Source organism: Macrobrachium nipponense, chromosome 6 (genome assembly GCF_015104395.2).
Source record: "Macrobrachium nipponense isolate FS-2020 chromosome 6, ASM1510439v2, whole genome shotgun sequence".
In the NCBI taxonomy this organism is placed as follows: Eukaryota; Metazoa; Arthropoda; class Malacostraca; order Decapoda; family Palaemonidae; genus Macrobrachium; species Macrobrachium nipponense.
In genome coordinates, this window is record NC_061108.1 from 36,593,874 (window position 1) to 36,618,429 (window position 24,556).

At 35.8% G+C, this 24,556-nt stretch overlaps 1 protein-coding gene across 12 annotated transcripts in view; it reads right to left on the reverse strand.

Moving 5' to 3' along the window:
- The window catches only part of LOC135216890 (voltage-dependent calcium channel type A subunit alpha-1-like), a 638,668-nt gene that overhangs the window by 75,023 nt on the left and 539,089 nt on the right, over positions 1-24,556 (reverse strand). For 11 of the 12 annotated variants that reach the window (XM_064252417.1, XM_064252414.1, XM_064252423.1 and 8 more), the window contains one exon: positions 9,667-9,750. In XM_064252417.1, coding sequence (XP_064108487.1) covers positions 9,667-9,750 — 84 coding nt within the window. Of the gene's footprint in view, positions 1-9,666; positions 9,751-24,392; positions 24,504-24,556 lie in introns of all 12 variants that reach the window. The other variant, XM_064252425.1, reaches the window with a different exon arrangement.

Genomic DNA, 24,556 nt, shown 5'->3' on the forward strand with positions numbered 1-24,556 from the left:
ATGGACACAGTCTATTTTTAGTTTATGAAGACTGTGAGTAGTGATGAATGACATAAATTTGACTGTTTATGAAATGGATGAACTTCCCAAAACTCTACTGTGACACCATTTTCAAAAGAAGATTCAAATACTCCCCATTCAAAGTTAGTAAAATCTTAATCCACAGAGTATATAATCTACAGCTGTTATTCCATAGTCTCCCATTGTGCATAATAAGGAGAACCTCTCATCAAGTACCCTAAAGAATCCTTAACTCGTATGTTTGTGGGCTGATGTTGGTAGTGAAAAGTCATCAAACTGAGTTACCTTAACCTGTTCATTCTGTCAATTCCACTCCAGATGGAGATGATCTCCTTTGTTCTTCAAATCATCAACAAAGTTCTTGGCAATCATCAGTCTACATGGCAAGCACTTCCAAATACTGATTGTCCAGTTTCCTAGCTCCTCTACTCCAAGCCTTTATCTGGCCCACAGTTCCAGTAGCTGTGTTGGTGTTGGTAAATGATTGGCTTGTCAGTTTCAAAAGTTTCAATCTTCTAAACTACTAAAGTAGTATATTTACTTGTTATCAGGGTCTTTGCAAATCACATCATTGTCTTTTATTTAGTAAACCCTTTACTTGGAAAAACAATACTAACTTGTATATTCCTTGCTCCTTCATATCCACATGAGGTGAGACTTGTTCAAAATAACTGCCACTCTCTTTTTGGAATGACAGAATGGCAAACTACTGAGACACGAATCGTCACTTGAAAATTTAGTTTCCAAGAGATGTTACATAATATCCACCTTGACATTCTCTGCTCTGCTTTCATACAGGAGAGAGTTTTGTGTGATATTCGTTCAAGAGCACACAGTCCTTTCAGTGGAACATTTTAGTTTCCTCCATCGAGAGAAAGCTCAAGTCTGGAGACTCAATTAATCCAGGGCTGATGTTCTTCTCCTTCCAACAATCTCCTCACCCTCAAACTGTACTAGGTCTGAGGTAAGGTTTTCACCTGGTGTGTCAGGAAAGTCACTGCTTTCTTTTCAGCATTCTCGAAGACAGTTGATTTGTTTTTCCCCAGTAAAGGGGAAATAACAGAAAGTCAGCTTTTAGCATCAAGTGCTATAGAACACATACTTCACGGGACTGATCTCCCGAATTCAGCAAAATTTAGCTAGTCCCTCTTTTTGATCCCTGAAAGGCTATGGATGCCATAACAAGGCACATCTGAGATGGACTTAATCCTATCTCTCCATAGTCTTAAAAAGCATTCCGTAAGCTTAAAAAGCAGACCTTCCCATGAACTTCATGTCATTGCTATAGCAACTGCCCAAAACTGAACCTTTTCTTGCTCATGATTTATACACTGGATTATTTGTTTAATGGATTGACGATTCATCAAGAGGAATTTCTTTTTTGAGTGAATTAAACAAAGAAATATGAAAAGATGGCTTCAGCAACTCCACTTTTCTTTAAATGAGAAAAACAGCTAAGCAATCAAGATATAATACTGCAACACATTTCCAAGTATACATTTGGTAGTTTGGTTCACAAAAAAAAGTTTTCAGCCCAACAACTTCCTGTACCAAAAATATTGATTTTGGGTGGACAATTCCTAAGGATTATTCAAAAGTTTGTTCCTTTTATACATTGTATAAGACACTGAATGAAATAATGAATGAATATTTTGATTGAGCAATACTGCTCATATGTGCATACAGCATGGTTGCTTCAGCAATATCAAATTATATATTATACTTCCAAACCAAGAACCATAACACTAACGTCTGTAAGCAGACTTCATGGTGGCATGTTGTTGCCATGGGCTGCCCAGTCCCACCATTTAAGGGGAACGATCCCAACAGTGCCAAGATAAACTAAAGCAGCTTAAGAGCGGGGCCAGTTACCTCTACGAGGATAGATGTGGAATACCCTTTACCTGCTTTAGCTGCTCTCTTGCAAAGGAAGCTTACAGGTTCTACAACTTGTTCAGTGGTGACCTAACTGCAGCTGCCATACAAGATAGCATTCTAAGATGAAAAAGAGTGTGGGGAATGTAAAATCCATGTTTCCCTTAAATTCTTAAACATATACTAATATATATCAACATTATATTTAGTTGGCTGAAATGATCACCTCAATATATAAAGCATGCTCCTTAATAAGGATTTTGACACGGGTAGTCGGCCTTCCATGAAAAAAGCAAACATTTTGAGCCATATAACTTTGTTCTTTTTGGATGATCCATTAATCACTTTTCCTTCTCACTCTTCCCCAAACATATTACTGGGAGTGGTAAAGATAATGTGGAGAATGGTGGAGCAATCACCATTTTGAATTTTGTTGTTCACCTCAATGTTGTATTCTTAACACTGATAACCTTGCAGTCATTTTAAATGCCTCACTGCTATGTGGCTTGGCCTCATAAGCCAGTATAGCTAGAATATGCCTTCATTGTTACAGTGATCTAGGTCTACACATGAGAATGAGGAGAAGACTAAGATGAAACGTCTCCCGAAAGAGTCTAGTTCCTTCGGCATGAGGAGGAGACAAAGATCAAATCTCTCCTGAAGGAAAGTCTAGTTCCTTCAGCATGAGGAGGAGACTAAGATAAAGCTACTCCTGAAAGAAAGTCTAATTCCTTTAGCATGATGAGGAGACTAAGATGAAGCTACTCCTGAAAGAAATTCTAGTTCCTTTAGCATGAGGTGGAGATTAAGATCAAACCTCTCCTCAAGGAAGGTTTAGATCCTTAAGCATGAGGAGGAGGTTAAGATCAAGCTTCTCCTGAAGGAAGTCTAGATTCTTTAGCATGAGGAAGCGACTAAGCTCAAATCTCTCCTGAAGAGAGTCTAGTTTCATTACCATGAGTAGGAGACTTAGAAAAAAATGTCTCCTGAAGGAGAGTCTAGTTCCTTTAGCATGAGAAAACTAAGATCAAATCTCTTTTGAAGAACAGTGCAATTCCTTTCAGGCATTTAGCACTTTTGGCCAATCATTTTTAAAGTTTATAGAGGTCATTAGGCTGGTCCATCTGCATAACCTAAGCTTTCATAGCTCTAAGATAGGTAGCTCAGTCAACAGCAAAGACTCGTGTATTTACTTTATTCTGTCCCATTACTTCTGAGCATTATGGAGGGTCTCTGATTTAGTAGGATAACAATCTGAACTTTCTCCTGGTAATTTGTTCACTAAATAAATTTCCATTTAAAAAAGAATTCACTATACTTTCCTGCATAGATAAGGTGACCTCTCCATTATATAACTAGATTTTAGACAAATTTCCCTAGGTGGATTTTGTGGTGGGTATGAGGCATATCTCCTTTGATAAGGTTAAAGCTAAGAAGACTATTTCCCTTGTATGGAAAGAGAATTCTGAAGAAGGCAAAAATAATGTCTATATTGTACGAAACAAGTTGCCCTCAAGGGAGAGTATACTCTTGGAAAACAGGTAATCTTATCTTTCCAATAAAATCTATAGAGGAGCGCCCTAAACCTGTCAAACGACTTCAACTCTTACATATCTCAGCTGATGAAGGAAATCAATCTTTGTATCCTGTCAACTTTGCAATGAAAGAAAGACTCAAATAACACTTCGTCAAATTGAATATGCTTCATACAAGCGTGTCGTTATGAGACAATGCTATCTCTTCATGACTAAGTGACGCCTTAATAATTCTCATCAAACTTTAACTATAAAGACCCTTTGTTCAGGAAGTCATCCAAGACTTGAAGTTTTGTAATTAAAGTCTGGGCTGGGAGTTCTAAGTCATAAGTAAGATTGCAAATACATTTGTTCATCGCACCTGAGGAAATGCAAAGTCAAACTAGCGCTTCAAACTGAAAACAACTAACATGATTATTCATTTCTGCGGAACCCAACTTGGATTTTGTTACCTTTACTGAAAAACAAAATTAAAGAGAGAGAAAGAGAAAAAAAGAGGAATAAAACAGAATGGATTTGCAAGTTAGGTCGTCATGAACGTGAATGAGTCACAGAGCAAAAGGGAAAATAATAAAAATTGCTAGTGATATGGTAAACCAATCAACATCTATTATTACAAATATTGGCAGAGAAAAGGTTTTTTCCCGTTTTAGGAAAGGCTAGATGTAAAATCTAAGAAAATTTTCCATTATATATATATATAGTGCAATATGGTCCTGTTGTAAATCTTATAGAGGGAGTGATTACTGCTGACCCAATGATTACTTATCTCTAAAACAACTAAAACTTTATCATTAAAATGAGCACTATTGCCATAACTTTCAATGATTTACAGAGGAGAAACAGAAATCTTCATTAGCAATAACTCTTCACTCACATTGAATAAGAAACTATTTCTTACAGTTCACGAGGAGCCCCACCTTTTGAAATTCGTTCTCAATATTCTTGAATTAAACAGAGATGTTTTTAGACAACGTGAACGTGAAAATGAGCCAAACCCCTTGGGTACATATCACTATCTTAACAACAAAGCATGGGATCAGGCATTGCAATTAAACCATTTAGATGTTTCAAACTACATCGTCAGCGAAAAATGAAATAAGACTCTCCCTGAACTTCTAGAAATTGGATTTCGGATTAAATTGAGTCATTCAACAAATAGGGAGATTGTCTTTATAGGGAAATATTTCATTCACGTTTGGTATTCTCACTTTGTGATCAAAATACTAATATTTACTTTTCTGAAACACAAGAGTACAAACATATGATCTTTCTGCAAGAACGAAATCGAGACAGAAAATTAAGAAAGCACCTTTTATGTTGCCAATGCAAGAGTTCTGGGAAATATAGTTTTGTAGAAATATTGCTATGCCCATTTTTTTCATTCTCGCCTGAAGTTATCAAAATAAATTCTAAAATTAAATTTCTTAGTTTTACAAACATCATAAACCAGTTTGAAGAGAAATGATAAAATATAGGATAAACTGGAAGTGGCCGGTCTACTACTCAGTACTTAAAATTGTTCAATTTCTTCACAATGCGTTTAAGTTTTGTTTTAAAAGTCCCTTCACAAAACACAAGAGCTGCGTAGAAACGAATAAGCAAAGCGGGAGTTGTCTTACTGAGAAGAAAATTCAGAGTCATTGATAACACAAGATTGCAGTTTTTCTTCTTTTAAAAGAAATTCAAATTGCACAGACTTAACAAATAGATCAAAAGACTATCTACTTAAAAACTATTTTAATTAATCAAAATATCTAGTATATAAATTATTCACAACAATATTTGCATGATATGTACTACTTCTGTGAGGCTACAAACACTACAAGCAAAACAAATGAAATGTTTTGTATCAGGTGTTTACATTTTCAACTCATCAAACCATCCGAAGCTAATTCCTAACACTGAGACTAATGTACTAGCGACCCCGTATGGAAACGGGACTAAGATAAGAAGAAGACTAAGTCATAACTAGAACATCGATGTACCAACACTGCTGAAAACCCTTCCGTTTCTCATTGCTACTCTGTCGAAGTGGTTTCAATCGCGTCAAAGGACCAAAAAGCATAAAAGTCAGACAGTGTTCTCTCTTGAAAAACAGATACAGTGAGACGAGTTTCCTAATTTTTAAAAATATTTTTTTTTAACTTTGGGGTATTTGGCAGTGGTGCTTCATCCTGTTCAATAAAAAATGAAAATATTTTTATGCACTAGGATACTCTAAGAAAATGACCATGTTCCACTGAACTATACTAAAACGTTAGATTTAAATGAATCCTTTCTGTCAAAAACAATATTCAACTTAAAATAAGACAGTGCTGCAAAGAATGACCAAATTTGTTTCAACCAAACAGAAATTGTGTAAATGTCGATGTTGCAGTTTCATTAACAATTACTACTAAAAATCATGTGAAACTGCAGCTGCTCTGAAATCACTGTAAGCAATTGATTTCTATACCTGTGATATTCAACGAGGTCAAATCCAATCTATGTGCCTATTATTATTTATAAATATATATAATATATATTAATATATAATATTATTAATATATATATATATATATATCTATATATATATATATATATATTATATAATAATACTATATATATATAATAAAATAATAATATACTCAGAATGCCTGGCCTGTAAAGGAAACTTGTTCCTATGTTTCGAGGTTAACTACAAATTCAATAAATAAGACAACCTTGTTCTGTAATGTTTCATGGTTTCCAATAGGTAGGCCTCAGAAATTTTGACATAACAGTCCAGTTTTAAAAAACTCAAGGGACAGATGTCATACAGTCACTGCACAGTTCATAAATCAACATTTCAATTCTGAGGAATTTTAGGTGTAAGTAATTTTGAGGTTGTAAAATGCTATAAGTAATGGATTTCCCAAATTTGCTCAACAGATATCAGTGTTTAAAAGATCAAGTCAACTTTTATGTTCAGTCATCATCGTCTATTCGAACATATACGAAAAAAGATGACCAATATTCGACCTAACAAATCTAATATTATGCAGCACTAAAGCTATGAAAAAAGCTTCAACTAAACTAGAACCAACATCAACTGTTTTTTTTTTATCTTTGGTTCATGAATACTTGAGTACTTGACCAAGAATTCTTTTGTTGTGTTTTCATTGGAATTTTACATATTTTCAAAATAATAATAATGGCATCAGCCAGGCAGGCCTAATTTCACATTTGTAGGTTAAAGAAAGACCTTTTGTCGTCAGATAAATGTTGTGATGTGAAGCCAACTATCCATTAATACCTGTTCACAAAGAACCCTCCCCCCTTGAATCTATTGGGAAATTTTGACTTTCCAAAAACCATTAATATATGATAAAAAAAAGTTAAAATTCAATGAAATCAGGCACTGGAAGCTATTGTTGGGACAGTGCATTTGATTCCATAACAGCATGGACAAAATGGCACCAGCTAACTCACACACAACAAAAAGTGACATTAATATTCATAATTCCATTTTACATACAAGCGAGTCCTATGCATTTATTCTTTCATTTTAGTTTCTCTGGTTTCTTCTTTAGTAGACTGTTTTAGCCAATGACGAGAGGAAAAGAGAGAGGGAAAGATGACGCACCCAAGAAGCACAAGGTTCTGGTGCGGTGCGTGGTCAGTTCTTTGGATAAGCATATGGCCACAGAGATGCCTTCTCACAACCATTTTAACAAACCAAAGGCTTAAAGAACCGCGAAGTGCCGTCCGCTTAGCTGCCGATTGTATTAACAAAGTTATCAAATGTCACAACTAATACTGAGCCCCACACTGTGCAAAACATGCGCTTACAACCTGTGGCTGTTGACCTATGGACAACCAGCATTTTTCCTTGGTATCTGAATCTTGGTTTTTTGTAAGCATTAGAGTCTATTTTTTTTTTGTGAACAGGAGTTTTCTGATATATTTACTTTACTAGTTATTTCTGTTATATAATTAGGCTTCACTGACGATCAAGTAATGGTAACTATAGTAGTTCTCATCAATCGTGCATTATATATCTAGGCCAGTCCCTTACGATGCTCCTGATTGGCTGTTGATAAGCCAATCACAGGGCTGGAAACTCTCCTCGAGAGTTTACATGGGTAGGATCTATGTCCTACCTCTCCTTTCAGGAGAGGTGGAACATACATCCTGCCTATGTGAACTCTCGAGAGAGACTGAGAGTTTCCAGCCCTGTAATTGGCTTATCAACAGCCAATCAGGAGCGTCGTAAGGGACTGGCCTAGATATCAAATGCACAGTTGATGTGAATTTACTTTAGGCTATCCTTGGTAGAATAAGATGATGCGAGCCCTGCCTATTTTCATCCTTGTCGATATTCCCGATGTAATTTGTTCATTCAGAAATACTCAATCGAAGACTGATATTAGTAAATAATTTGCTTTACTAATTATCAAATAAATGACACACTCCTTTAGGCTACAATGACCGTTGTTTCAAGTTAATGCTAACAATTTTTTAGTATCGCTTCTAAGATTAATACAGTTTAAGAATTTAACTTGGGCTTCCATTTCCACATCTTTCATTATCTGTGCACGTCTAGGTTCTAAAGAGTTTACGGGGGGGCAAGGGAACATTTTAAACTAATCCTTAATAGCAATTTAGTTCTTTCATTAATTCAGGTGCCTTGATTTGATTTTCCGAGTAAGAAAGAGCAATGTAGCTTTAGGAATATTTTTATGGAAATGTTATTCTTACGTAGATGAAAAGTTTGAATCTTCACTGTGGAATGAACTGAAATGTCGACTGCTATAGGATGGAGGTACAAAATGTGATCTGCATATATGTGCATGTAAGAGGTGGTTAGAAGTTAGATTAACAACATTGAAGAATAAGTGTCTGTTTATTAAAGCCATTTATAACCAGGTTATCTAGTGCCCTATTATAGGCAGTGCCATCTCCTGTTGTCGTAAGGTAAACTATGACTGCTAAAGAAAAGAGAGCACTATACCTTCTGTCTAGACATTTGTAATCATCTACTTGCCTAACCTGTCCACAACAAAGCAAGTTTCAACACTTTTGTCTTTAAGCACAATGGTAATTTTAATTGGTTTCATTGTCCATTTGACCAAAGGACTGGACTGATTTTTCATGCTGAATCCAATCTTTAGTGTTCAGACTAATCCACAGTTAGTTACCCAAGAAAACTAGTAGAGCTCTTATCAAAAGTAAGACTTGGAGTCCTCAAAGACGGTGTTCTTGGCACAAGTCTTCAACCCGTGTCTCAGCTCTTCATATTGTTCAGAATCTTATTCTTTTCTAAATAAAACATAGATTCTTCATCCAACAGAATACATCAGGATTTTAATGAAAATTGTTTTCAAGGGTTCCAACATCAACCACGTGAACTAAATCCTTATTGCTTCTATATATCTTAATTGTTTCCGTTTACATATATGTGTGAAGAAGCCAAACGAAGGTCAGTTTATTTCTTACTAAAATGGAATGGTTTTTGCTCCTTTTGGAGTCCTCTGAAGGCATTTCGGGTATCAAATGCTTATCCTTTGAAGAACGACCAGTGTTGTAAACTGTTAAGGGATTCAAAGTTACATTTTTTAAAAATTTTCTTAGATTTAGACATTCCTAACTTTCTCAATTACTCTAAGGCAGACATATGTTTACTATATGTTTGTTTTTGAGCATAAAATACGTATGTGGGCTAGCACACATCGATGTTCCCGATCTGTCAATAAGATCATACATGATATCAGGCTCGCGGGATCTGGAATATTGAGTTTCATCTTAAAAACTTACCACCCACTTTTCCTTTCAAAAACCGATTATCCGATTCTCTCATGATTTTAATTCGATTTCCATTAAAACCAAAATAATAACCGACGGCAGAATTTATGATATGGAACATATTTTAAATAATTTTTATATTCTTCTATGACAACGAATTATTGGCTAATTTTCTATAGCTTTACAGCTGGATAAATCAACAAAATTCTTTTAGGACTCCAAAATATTCATACATAAATTTGCTGTAGAGGTCTTAGGAATTTCCAAGAGAGCATTTCTTATTTTGACTAGTATATAAATACAAACTCCACGAACACTGAAAAATAACTTGAACATACTATTACACACTTAGTAGCTACAAGTGGTGGCTAAAACATGGAAGTGAACAGCACCTATCATAAAAGAGAGTCCACAGCATTAATCAATGAGAAACCCTTGTTATAGAACTTAGAAACATAAGGACACTTACCCCAAATTCCACTACCAAGGAATCGATGATGGAGCCAATCACCGTAATGAAGTCAAAAATATTCCAACGGTCCTTGAAAAAATTCTTGAAAAAGATAAACGACAAATTAGAAAAACCCCTTGATTAGTTTTTTTAGAGTATATACGCACACATATTCATATGCTTAATAAACAATCAGAGTATATAAGCATTATACCATATATGCTGAATTTTTAAGCACATATGCATATGTATGCACATATGATAGATTTGCTTATGAAGGTACACAAAATTATATATTGTATGCTGTATATGCTAAGAACAATAACTATTTTGAGATTCATATACCTTACTTTCTATATAATGTATATCATGAAATTGATTAAGTATCCAAAATGGGATAATTTTTCAAACACTGTAATAAGTTGCCATGATGACAAAAATGATCACAATTGTAAATACTGGCTTATACAGATATGACTTAATCAAAAACAAATTCTTATAAGCTATATTACAGATAAAATACTTTCTACACTAATTGTTTGTATGCAATTGCTACATCTACTATAAAAAATACTGAAGAAATTAAAAAAAGAAAGAAATTAGGACAGCTTGTAAATGCTACAAGGCAAGATTGTATATAACAATAAAGAATTAATTGAACATTGTATATCAATATATTTTTCCATCAAATTTCTTATCAGTTGTACAGACAAGAAGATGCAGATTTTGTGAAGGAAGTTTGGAGAAAACTTTCCATGTCATGATGCACTTAAATTAAGGATACCATAAGAAAGAGAAGTGAAACAAGTAAGGGTGTACTGAGGTTAGAGCATTAGCATCGGTGGGTCACAAGTTAAGAATGGGGTAAGCTCTGTAGTATTTATTTCAATGGCTAATGGAATGTAGTACGTTATTGACACATCAGTAATGCTGACGATAATGATGATGATGAGGATAATGATGATGACAGATGACCCTGCTATAATAATAATAATAATAATTAATAATAATAATAATAATAATAATAATAATAATAATGATAATAATAATAGGTGGGATGACTATCATTATCATAACATTTAGGTGAAAACACAATAAATGTGAATTGTAAAAATAAATTTGATTAACCGCTCCTTGTATGTGCACAAATGTATTATCTCTACTCTGAAACACATGGAAGATATTTTGAGTATCCTACAGGGCAACAGACGTTTGAAGTTCCAGTGTAAATCTCACTAAAACATAATGAATACAACTAAGGATGAAACTGGTACCTGAAATTCTTATGACCATTAAGTCCTTCCACTCAAACGTTCTCGTGAAAACAAGAAAGTCTTTCTGCACACCAATAATAACAATATATAGTATTACCATTCAAATGATTCTACACCCCAAAGGTTATATTGTATGGCCCTAAGTCTAACAAAGACTCAGAAAAACTTCAGCGTCAAGTAAACTATGGGACCAGCATGACAACAGGATAAAACTGCTTTGCTCTCTCCATCAGAAATTTTACATATAAAAGGTCCTTTTTTTTTCTCTGTACAAGATAGAGTTTACTTGACACCTTTTAAATACGTTATTTACACTGTTCTTATGATACAACTGCAAATCTTTTATCAATAATAATTTACATTCGGAATCCTTATGAATTATGCTTACCCAATGATTTGGTTACACTGTAGTATTTTACAACAAACGAAATACAGTAATATTTAACCACGTATCTCATGATCAGTCGAACTGTATCTGTGAATCAGTCGCTGTGTAAGAATTGAAAACATGAGTTCATGGATGGTATGTCATTCAATAAATTATCTGCGCAGTTGATACATGTAGGAGCGGAACATGTGGCCATACATTATAGTCTTTCACTGCTACCTCGTTAATATCTTAATATTAATTCCATTCTCTTAATTAAAATTTAAGTATAATCATTTACACTATGATCTTTGCATGTTATGACCTATATCCAAAAGCTTATTATCTATAATAAAATTTTGTAACATCTAATTCTATCCACACCTGTTGTTTGTAACTAGAGATGAACGGTACTACAATGTAGTACAACTATTGAAGGAAACCTCTGCTGAGGGTAATTCCTTTCTGGTAGTTTAAAGGCATACACTCATTGGCAAACTTTGATCCTATAAAATATTTACATTTGTAATAAAATTATAAAGCCATCATTTGAACTCTTGTATTTCTTTTGTCAATTCTATGGCGATACATACATACAAAATTCACTTCATATTAAGCATTTCTATTTATTACCGTATCTCGACATTCTTTCCTGTGAACAAATACATCATTTCACTTTGCTATCATTTACTCTGACAGTCAGCAAACCTCTCCGTGAAGATTCATAAAAGAAACACTATGCCCGAATCATAAAGTGTTCCCTTGGACGAAATCTCCTTCATCATAATATTTAAAGATATAGGAAATATGTCTTAGTATTCAAACCTAGAAAATATTCTAAGTCAAGTACAGTTTTCATCCTACAGTAAAACCTAAACAGCATTTGGGTCCTAGTCATTCAACGGAAGTCGTGTACGTTAAATTTTTCCAGCTAGAATTAAAAATAATATAAATAATGAAAATAAATAAATAAATAAATAAAAGACTAAAATGTTAAATATGTTATTAACTTCCAAACTCCTATCATAGCAACGTTCTCATTTCACTAATGACAGAGAAGGCTAATAACATCAAATCAATTTATAACAATGAATTATGCTTTTACATTTTACGCACGAAAGACCTCATAGCCTGATTTTTCTGTTAAAAGAATGTTAGTTTGTTCACTCTTGGAGTTATGCAAAGAGTTGCTCATACTCATTCCTAAGGCACAGGTGGCATAGATACTTACGCAGCTTCCTGTTATAAAAACTGAATAAGGGAGATAGCAATACTGGGAGAAGAAAGGAAGTCCAGTATTTAGAAAATCAATAACCCAGAAGGAGGCTGACATTGAGACTGAAGAGCAATAATCATTTAATATCAGAATAAACACTCAACCTGTGTTTTATGAAACTGTGACATTCCTGTCTGTTGCAAAAGCCGTGGGTGGGGTGTTCAGTGCTGGAAAATGTTGGCTCAGATGATTAAGTAATGACATGCCAGCGAGCAGGCCATTAAGTGTCCGTTAACCTTGTTGCTCGACAAATAGGAGTAGTATTTATTCCTTCACAGACATTTCAAATCTAGACATGAATGGCACCTACGTACCATGTAGGAAAATTACGGGCACATGTCTGAACTTAGTAGAATTAGGCTGATGTCGGGGTAAAGCCAATTGAGACTGGTACAACTGACTTAACAATGGAGAGACTGTCGTGACGGTGTAGAGACAGGAGATGGTCTCGTTAGTGTTTCATGTTGCAATGTTTTTGGGAAGTAGTTTATCTACTTGTATTCTTAATCATTCTCTTCATTATGAATGGTTACCATAATTAACCTATTCACTTCGTTTTTTCGTTGTTTTTAAAGAATAAACTAGAGTAAACTTTATTTTTCTAAAGGGGGATTTAAATTCACAAGTGTTACTTGAAAAGTTCTATTAAGAGAGAGAGAGAGAGAGAGAGAGAGAGAGAGAGAGAGAGAGAGAGAGAGAGAGAGAGAGAAGATTTAATTTCACATGTGTTACTTTAAAGCATCTATTGAGAGAGAGAGAGAGAGAGAGAGAGAGAGAGAGAGAGAGAGAGAGAGAGAGAGAGAGAGACTGCCGGCTGCGAGATGACAACTGATCCCAAGGTAAGAAAATAACCTGGGGGAATGGGGTTTAACAGTGGTGGCAGTGGTAAAAAAATTGGTTGAACCCACGCCTATGAGAGAATTTGTGAAAGTTTTTTTTTTTTTGGCAATTAGGTAGACTGTTAGATATATATTGTGTGGCGTTACCTGGAGAGGTTGGTATCTTTGTTTAATAGGGGGGTGTCTTGTAAGCTTACATTAGCATTATCAACTTTGAAGACATAGGAAACTACTCGTATGTAGTAGTATTTTCCTAGCAGCATTAAGTGAAATATTTTGTAAAAACAGTTTCAAGTTTAAATTATAATTTCTTCGATTATGGACTTTTGATGTTGTGGGAATCCCAGTCTACAAAAGAATCAACATTTGAGGAATTTCTCTGTACTTGTCATTCTTATGACATGGGTTACGTCAACAATCAAAAGCTCTCTATTTCACGTATATTTAAAAAATAAATAAAGACAACACACTCCACTTTGACGACAGCCTACAAAACCTTACAACAATGTTGACACAAGTATACAATTCGTCTTCAAGATCAATATTGATAAACTGTTCAGAAGGAAAGCTGATTAACTGTAATCAGATAAGTATTCGCCTCCACTTTCATAACTTCATGAATTGAATTAAGAGTCGAGAGTGAAAAAGATGGGACTTTCTCTAATGTTATGTTGTACAGATTACTACTATCACTTTGCCAACTGAAGCAGCAATTCATCGCAGATTGTCTGCTTCCCATGTAATATGGCATACGTAAAAATAAGAGGTCTGCGATTCATAAGAGCACAAAGTCATGTTCCAAGCAAGTTATGACAATACAGTAATTGGTTTTGAAAACAAATCAAGTTTTCTCATTCCAGGTTTCCTCTATTCTTTTGCAAACATTAGAAGAATATTCAAAGTCCTAATATTTTGCATATACTGTACCATGAAATATAAAGTGGTGTCTACAACAGCTAATTCACACTGACAATACTGGAATAAACACCGACTTTACATTCCAAGTTATCATGTTATAGATCACAAGCACTATCATAAAAATATACCTCTATCAAATCCTTCAACTAGAAATGTCAACAAATATTTTCTAGTAACGTTTGTGTTTAACTTCTAAATAAAGTTGCAAGTAAAAAAACAAAATGTAGTGTACTCATCTTCTGGTGCCTACTTGTTTAAAACCGTCTATCCAGTGAACCTACAATCTCAATTTACTTTGGGATCAATAAGGTTCTAAGCTAGTTAATGGTGACTACATGGACATTAAATCAAAGAAAAGAATAAAGTTAGGAAATTCATATCACGAGAAATATTTTTCACACAATATATTTGCGTGTATACTGTATACAAATACCGTAAACCTGTATATTTGGCAAATCTATACATGAAATATTTTGAAGCATATTCAGTATTCTTCTGTCCACTAAAACTACAAAATTTGATTCTGGTTAAGCACCTTGATGATATTTTCCTATTCTGAGATGGTCACCAGCGAAGTTTTTATGTATTTTTTTTTTTGCAGACTAAGTGCACTTGTTCCAAGCATTACATTTACAACATAGCATATACCTCTGTCCCCACCCCCCCGAAAAAAAAAACTCAATCCCTATACATATGTTTATTAGATGCAATGTTTTGAGAAAGATTTGGTTGCTTGCAACTTCGCCAATCAAAGGATAAGTATATGTTCACATGGCTGTCTCATAAATGTAGGAAGTCATTTATAAAGCAAACAAAATTTAGTACAATTGCTCACACTCCACTAGCAAGGAACAAGGGAACGGAAGATGAACGTTGCTGTGGACGCGTAGGCTGGGAATATCTTATAAGTTTCATTGCAGAACCCAGGTCTGGTTCACCAAACTTAAAAGACTGGTGAAAGGGTGTCTCTACAACCCTTGATAGCCAAACTGATAATTTTTCATGCTGCAGTACAAAATATTCAATCAAAGCTATAATGGATTAGACTAGATTGATGTCATTATACTGAAGCAATTACAGAACTGGCTCCTTTTGGCTTGGCAGAGATTGAGAGTTGAAGCTCTGAAAGTTTTTGTGATGGATTAAGCTTTCTTTGAAAATTCTCTAGCTCTCAAATGGACAGACAGTCTCCAGCTATGAAGCAGCAACTTATCAAGGTTTCTTAGTGTCTGGATGCGGCTGGTAAAGCAAATAAAATCTTTACATACATTAAACACCTTGGGATTGTCCAACATGAAGAGACGTTCAGGGAACCAATCCTACTGCAACCAACCATTATCTTTCCATCTCATCCTCAGTCTACCTACTGGTCTTCTCCCTTCTGTTGTTCCCTCCATAACCACTTTAGGCATTCTGCAGTTTCTTCCTAATATATCCTTTTTTATCACATATAGCCAGTTATTAGAGGATGTCTGGTTAAATCTCTAATTTCTTCATTATGTCTTCCTCTCCACACACCTTCATTTATGTCATTAATGGGCTTTGTTAGTCTATGCAAAGTGTTTTTAAAAAATCAGTAGTCTCTGTTCTTAATGTTTAGTTGGTGTCTAGATCTCAAAACCATGCACTACTGGCCGGACAACGGTGTTGTAAATCCTTAATTTGGTAGAAGTTATGCTTCTTCTCCTTAAAAGATGGTAGGATAAGGGAAAATAAAAACTGTATATCAAGAACCTCTCTCTCCATCAAATTTTAGTATGTTAATATGTATGCTTCCTAAATATTTAAAATTCCTCACATTCTCTTCGATATCTACCATATTTTGTTGGTTTTTGCCTGAGAGAAGATTATGTAGTTTCAGTCCTAAGGATGGCCGTTATGGTTACTGATGTAGACACTTTCTCAGATAGTTCCCATAGCCCACTCTCTGGGAGGAAGAATTGGTCCATCAAGTAACCAAACCATCTGGTTCTTGTTGTGACTTAGGCAGGTCAGAGATATCCCTACTGATAAGCTTTCTTCTTCAGTACAATGCTGCCCAAACAGTACACCAACATTTTACTATGAAGAATGGAGTCCTGGTGAAGCCCCCATCATCCCCTTGTCCCTGGTAAAGTTATCCAGTGGCTTGATTCCCAAATAAAGAAGCAAGCTAATGGGTTCTATCAACTATTCCTATCAATCAGCCATAGCCAAAAGCAATAGGAGTAACCACTCTGCTACATCAAGCTCTGTCAGAGAAAAGATGACTAAGGGCGAAGTAAACAGCGAATATCCCTACTTACAAATTGTTTCTGTAAGAGAAGGTGGTACGCCTGTGACAAGCCAAGCTGCCATAGTTACAGTAAAACCAATGTAAGCTGTGGTCTGATCGTGTGAAGCATGGGTCAGTGTCTGTAGGCTCTACCAAGACAATATAGTCCCTGGTCATGTAAAACCCTATCTTCTTCACAACCATAGTCAGAATTCTAAGATTGGTTGTCTAGAGAATAGAGGCTTCCTTTCTTGGGTCACAGGTGCAGTACTTATCTCCTGAATGGAAAATGTCACCTCTCAGTTAACCGGTCAGTGGTTGGTCTCTTTACAATATTCCTTGAGATTGTTAAAGAGGAGTCTTCACTGGACAACAAAGATGGCGAAATAGCTTGAGACCACTCCATAGTAGCCATTGCCCATATCCTTCCTAGCAAAAGGATGCCAGCTGTGGTCTGTGCCTCTTAGTTGAACTCTTGTCCCCAGTGAATAGAAATCAGGTCCTGCATCAGAGAGGACATCAGCTCTGTCAGGCAGGAAGCATAGGTCACCCTCAGCAACAGGTGCATACCAAATTGTCAGAAACCACAATGTTCTGCTTTTATCAAACCTTCTGATATTTGTCTTATCTTCTCAATTAAAATCCCAGGGGCTCCAGGTGGTGCATGCTACTGTACTGATCTTCTGTCTGGTAGCAAAAGATTTTGGTGTTGGGAACATTGAAAACCCCGAATGTGGAGCATTGATGAAACAAACCCAATAGAATTCAGTGTGGTCTATTTCTGTAGCTGTAAATAAATTGTGGTTAAATAGCTATTATGAAAAAATAATCAGACACCGAATACAAGTATTATGGAACAACTGTTTACCATCATAAGGAAGTATTTTAAATAAAATAATGAAAATGTGCTAGAAAGAATTAATGCATTTCAACGCTAATTCTTTTCTGACAAATATCAATATAGTATATGGGATCATGAAGATCAGAGGGGAATCTTATGCCTGGAAGTAAAGAATTACAGGAAATCTCTATTTCTTGAAAATGGCATTTTTCAAAAAATGACAGTGCTATTACCCCAGTAACAGCTTGCCTTTTTGGTATGAAATCATGGCAGTATTGGATTGTTTTTCCTAGATGCAGGATGATACACTCATGGCATACATATACGTAGATGCTGAAATGATGTGCTCAACAGTGACGAGACAAAAATAAAACAGAAATACACTGACTAGGACCCTTATGCTTATGATTAATCATGTTAGAAATGGCACATTATTATGCTTAAAGTATAAAGTATAAAAGAGGAACACAAACTTGATACCTAATATTACTATACAGATAAAAGATGAAAAAATGAAGACAATGAAATGAAAAACTAAGAAATATTTCCTGTTTCCAAACCATTTCACAAACTGGGAACAATGTAATACTGCCTAGAGTACCAATAAAAAATGTCCTCGTAACTGTTTTAGATAATTAGTACATATAATGTGTATGTTCTTGTATGCAAACTGTGATTTTTACCTTATCAGTGAACATTTGAAAAGTTTGGTTAACCCATTTTACAATGAAAACATAACCATCATTTCTGATACAGTGTGAAACAAATATAACCATTCCCTCAATCACAATACTACTCTTAATAACAGACACTTTTATAATGACAAATGTTGAGTGAACCAAATGTGAAACAGGTTAAGGTGAATAAAGTAAGAAATATAAGTCTTATATACTTTTGTTTCTATATGTGGAAATATTGTTATGTACCTTGGTTATCTTACATGTCTATGACATTAAAAACTTTATTTTCAATTAGACCATGGGCAGATCAGTAAGAACTGAGACCGGAAAACTGCAGATCTAGTTATCACTAAAGGGCAGACTTTCTCATCACTTATCATTGGTTCCCCGTTATCGGTCAAAAGGGTGAAGACTGAAGGGGGGTTATTCCATTATAATCCCTGCCTTATTTCCAATTAAATATTGATACCTTTATAAGATATCATTAGCACAGTAAGTACATATATTCTCTTCAATAACCTGAAAAGGTTGGAGGAGGTAAGAGATAGCTTTGGCTCAGTACCAGTCATTAGGCAGTCGGGTCATTTTTCAGGATAAATTTTAGAGTGAGCTGGGAATGTTAAGGCTCAAGAGACCTTATTATCACCAGTTAATCCTTACTACTTCACTCAAGAATATGAATGATGTAACAAGATTAATAAGTTCCTACAAACTTTACAGCTGTTATTTTTCTTTCTACGATTTCAAAGTGAATAAAAAACAAAAACAGGCCAAGGTCAGAGCCCTAAGGAACTCCACTTGTCACATCTGTCCATTCTGATTCTTCACCAGTTATTACAACTCTTCGTTTTCTATTAGTTAGCCAGTCTTCGATCCAGTCTACTATTTCTCCAATTCCTAAAACTCTAACTTTGTCCTTAGTTTCTTTAGTGGAAATTTGTCAAAGGCCTTTTGCTCTACTTCCGTCGTAAATACCAAGTATGTTATGAAAAGACTCCAAGAGGTTTGATGGGCAGGATCTGTTTTGTCTGAAACCGTGCTGGCTATTTTAACAAGTTGTTTCTATCAGTGTGATCCACAATTTGATCTGCAAATATGGACTAAAAACTCTTACAAGGGATTGATGTTAGACAGATTGGTCAATAATTTCCTGGCTCTTCTCTAAGACCTTTTTTGTAAATAGGGGCACATTACCTATTTTCCATCCTTTTGGCGCCTTTCGTTATTCTGCAGTTTTTCTTGTAGAGTTTATATAGCAAGTAGTAAAAATATCCAAAGTGAATCAAGCATGTCAACTCGTACAGTCGACACACTTGACTCATATTGGTATTTTCTACAATTTACCCAGAAACCTGACATGTCTTCAGAAGCTTAAAGACATGTCTTGTAGCACCAATTATGCTGTTTGTTAGCTTAAGTGAAAAATTCCAAAAGGATAAATGGCTGCTAACTTTTATGATCCATCAAAAATATGGGTAGTGAAATCACTGCACAGGTTTCTATTGTTTCATCTTCCCTCTTGGTAGTCTGATAATAACAAATAATCAAGTATAGGTCAGTCAAAGCAAAGTACAAAGCATGGGCTACCCCATTTGATAAGCAATGCAATCTGCTTGCTCAAGAGCGGGCAAAGGAAAAGTACACAAGGAAAAGTTTATTGCAATAAGTAGTCTTGAATATGCCAGTCAAATCCCTGGAGCTCTCACAGGCAGTGATATTAGAGAAATACAAAAACCCCCCAAAATGCAGAAAATTTGGTGTCTGTTGCTTTCACTTTTTTTGTGTTATGCCAAATTGTTCTTCTTAGTGTACAACCAGTCTACTTAGAACATTCCAATTCTATGCTACTGATATCTAACTGTTTAAACAATTGGCAAAATGAGAAGAGCTAACGCCAGCTCATCTGATAATCAGGTAGGTGTCATGCAGATGGAGGCCTGTCTTCAACCTGTGCTATCTCTATGCTGTTATCTCAGTTTTTCAGATCATCAGGAGAGAAGTCATGTTGTTTGTAAATCTTCAGAGCACAGTCCTCATACTGTGATTAACTTTTCTTCCGGTTACATACTTTTTTTTTTATCCGTTTAATGGGAGGTCTTCCAATTAAAATTTTGTATCCTCTCTAAAATGCTAACGTTTTTCCTGCCAGGCCATAGTCCAATTGTGGTATGGTATCTCTACCATAGAATTAATCTTTAAGGATAGCAGAATGTTTGGATCATCAGTGTCTTAGACAAGACAAATATTCTGAGAAAGTCTGAGAAAAACCTGCCACACTGATTATTCCCTCTGCATGGGGTTAAAAGTCGCCACCAAATGAAAAATTTGCTTCGCCATATAATGTAAAGGAATCTTCTTTGATGACTAAAAAGTTAAAATCTCCTTGACAAACCATTTATAACCCACACCTAGAATATTTTTCAGTTCAACAATGAGCTGGTGATCATTCCTTTCAGCCATGATGCATAAAGGTTCATGTGAGCAAATCATCACATAAAGATAAAAATAGTCCTTATACCCTTGGTATTTTACCAGGACAGATCATGCTTTACAGAGCAGCCATTATGTCTTTTCTGGACATTGTTCGGAAATAATTTTTTATTTCTCCTTTTGTTTGGACTACTAGAACCTCATGTGAATGTCCCCTACCTACCTTCATTCCCGAGTGAATTGTTCCCCACTTCAAGGCAATCTTTGTGGCTCTCTTTGCAGCTTCACTTACTATTGGTTCCTTTTTCCAAAAACAACGTGGAATAAGGATACCATGTTTAACTCTGTGAGTCTGTAAATCTTTTTCCCCATTTAGCATTTTATCTGTAGCGCTTCATTGCGAAACTGTCCCTTACCTAACTGTAGGGGGCAGCCATAATTTTTATAGAAAAATATATACTGAAGAGCACAAGTTGTGAGAACAATTTAGGATGAAAATAAAATCCCAGATTCTTTGATTATTTAAAGTAATTCAGCAACTAAGGCTACAACTACTTAGCATTGCCAAATTCATTACCATGATCAATTTCTTCCAATCCTTCTCACACATTCATGTTTCAATGTGTTCAATTACATAATTTTGATTTTATCAAAGAATTTTTCATACTGATACCAGTCACTAATTTCAGAGCAATGGAATAAATTCTAAAGATTATTTTATATGATTTGGTAAAGACAACGGGCGGGAAATCAGTAACAAAAAACCTAATTAAAAAGAAATTTGTATTTTTCCTAACATACGAACCTATACTTTTATACATGGAGTAATCCTCACTTACGCATCTTAAGCTGTTATTGAATTGTGTCTGAAAAAAAAATCCCAACGCTGTACATGGGTCACGTGGTGTGACCTGCCTTCCCCCATCATGTGAGACAGCCTGTACACAGCTACTCTCATCCTCCTTGACGGTGTGAGAAATCGAAACTACGTGAGACTTTGCTAACTTCATCTGTATTAAATCATAGGTTCGTATGTTAGGAAAAATATAAATTTTTCTTTAATTTAGTATTTGTTCGACACATATACGAACTTATGCTTTCATATATAGAACCTCACTTGAAGGAGGGAGGATGATCTCTCGGGTAAACATGTGGGGGTGTTCCCTCTCGATACCACAAGGGCAGCCAGAGATGTAAGCTGTGTGCACCATACTCTCCCCCCATTCCTCATGATGTTGCTGGTCATTATATGATCTGCTGCGTCATCACTACCGGGGCCAAGGTGAAATTATCTAAAGACTTGTGTGCTATATCCTTGAGGTAGAAGGAGGTGAATGCCATCTACTTCTTCTAGACCTGACCTGGAGGACCTGACCAACCAAGTGGTTTTCCTAAATGCCACTGACAGTCCTATTCCTGTGATGTTGTAAGCCCTGACAGGGTGGGACCGAATCTGCGCTACGGTCAAGTCCATATGCCCTCACAACCACCTCCATCAGCCAGAAGGAGATAGTGTTCCTTGAAATCTCTCACTTCTCCCAACCTGCAATTAGGAGAAATCTCTGACAGGCTGGTCTGTGGGGGATGTACATTTAAAATAGGCTCTCAGGGCTCTGACTGGACTTAGCAACATTTTGTTCTTTTCATTACCTATGAAGTCCTTTAATGAGAAGACAAAAAATGTATCAAACCTTGGTTGGGTCATGTGTGGAGGGGTTCTTGGTCTTCACCACGAACTCAACTCTGGGAGGAAGGTGAAGTCCCTCAATGTTCATCCATGGATGTGGTTAACGGCATATGAGAGAGAATGACGTCCCCTCACCCTCTTCGTTGACGCCAATACTAACCGGAAAAAACCACTTGCAGATTCAAGTCCCTGTCTGATGTCCTTCTGATCAGTTCAATGGAGGATTTCCTCAGAAGGTTTTAGTTCTCGAGGGGAGCAATTCTTTTTAAAGTATCTGATCATGTCTGACCACCCCCATGACAATGAAAGGTCTACACCCCCAGGTTTGAACTCGGGCAATGTCGGCCCTACAACCTTTAATTTCAGACAGGGCTAGATGCTCCCAATGCAGGAAGAGATGGAATTTTAGCACATCCCTCAAGACTTTTTGAGGATATAGAGATCCCTCCCACTGCATCAACAAAGGAACACCATCCATTTTTCCGGGTACCGACAAAGGGAAGGGGCATGAGGGATCTGGTGATGATCGCAGTAACTACTCCTGAAAAAACTTTTCTTTCTAATGAGCTGCTGGATAGCCTCCAGCCATAAAGATGGAGGGAGGCCACTGCCTGATGAAAACCAGCCATTGTGTCCTTGCTTAAGCAGGGTGAGAGCAGGGGAAGTTGCCTTGATATGTCCACTAACAGGTAGAGAAGGTCTCTGTATCATTCCACTTGAAACCACCTTGAATACGAATTGTCATTCTCAGACCTAGTATGCTGCCTCTACCTTTCTGAACCTGCTGATACGAGAACCTAAAGGGAGGAACTTGCTGCTGCCGTGTCTATTGGCATGTCAAGATAATCTACCCTCTACTTGCGTGATATCTGATTTCTCAAATCTGATCACTATACCTAAGTAGGGGATAAGGGGAAATTTTATGGATGTTAAAGCATTTGGTTTTCCACCCCCCACCAATTCCAGGAGTATCTAAAATAACATCCATCTGATTCCAGTTCATACTTGATAGAATGAAGGAAAGATGGAAAAGAAACTAAGCCCAAAAAGTTATCACATCCGCCATCTGACATGAAATATCAGAAGAGTAATCAGTGGGATGGCAGTGGGTACAGCTACAATTAATGCACTCCCAGTGCTCAGATATGATCTAGAGTTACGTTGACTGCTTTTAGAAGACTGGAATTTATTTGTATTTATTCAGCACATTTTAATAAATATAATAAAACAGAATAATAAACAAAAGCACTTTTGTTTCAGGAGCTGTCTGATAAATATAAACGAAACATTTAGCATAAGGTATAGGAATAAGTATCATCCTCTTTGATTTCTTTCAGTATAGTTAGTAATAGAAGTCCCCTTTCAAAGCAATTTTTTGGAGAATTCAATATACTTATTCGTATTGAGTGAATGTATATATTTGTAAAGAAGATTCTCTATCGCATGACATGACTGAGCTATATCAGAATATGGTGATGGGATTCCACTGAGGTTGATAATGATATATACTCTTGTCAACACTTCTCGTCCCTAGAAAGCATAAGAATCTTGTCACAATGTTTTTGTTGCAAGTTTAATGGTTTTAACCTTATCTAAGCTGTCTTGTATTTATAATTGAATCCAGTGTCAACCTCATATTAAAAAATTCAAATGTTAAACAGAATGGTTGAATTTCACACTGCAAAAGAAAAATAACTTTATATGATATGCAAAATCATCACAACCCAGTAAACTACCTTACCTTGACAACTTGATTTGCATTCTATGGTGTTCAACCACTGAAGTTGTAGGTTGCAAAACATAGATGCTGAAGCTTTCATTACTTGTTTGATAATTATGTTTTCATTTTCTGCAAAAGGATTCAACTTAAATAATACAACTAAAACCTAATATGAAGATGATAAGAATGAGTCTCCGCAAATGGAAGGTACTGTCCTGTCTCATTCCTCAACTGTACACATGCAATGGATGAACTACAAAGTACCATTCAGTACCTTAGAATAAATTCTACAAATGACCTGAGAATTATCACTTGGCAGTAGAAGAAGGCTCAGAGTTGATTGCCTTCCAGTGTAGCAACTGCATCTATGGATCAAATGAAAACACAGAAAAAGACAGGCAAAGACTGAAGAAGTGACCAATGAATATAGTACACATTTAATTGCATGTCTTTCCTACCCTGCATCCATAAGCTATCAGTTTCAAAATGCACTCAAGCAGAAAGAAAATGGTGAAAACGAGGTTCAGGTATGAGAGAATATTCGTGAAGAGATCAGGCGCATTATAAAACTATTGATTGATTGGGCAAATACAACAGCCCAAAGTTGAAGACGGTCATAGCC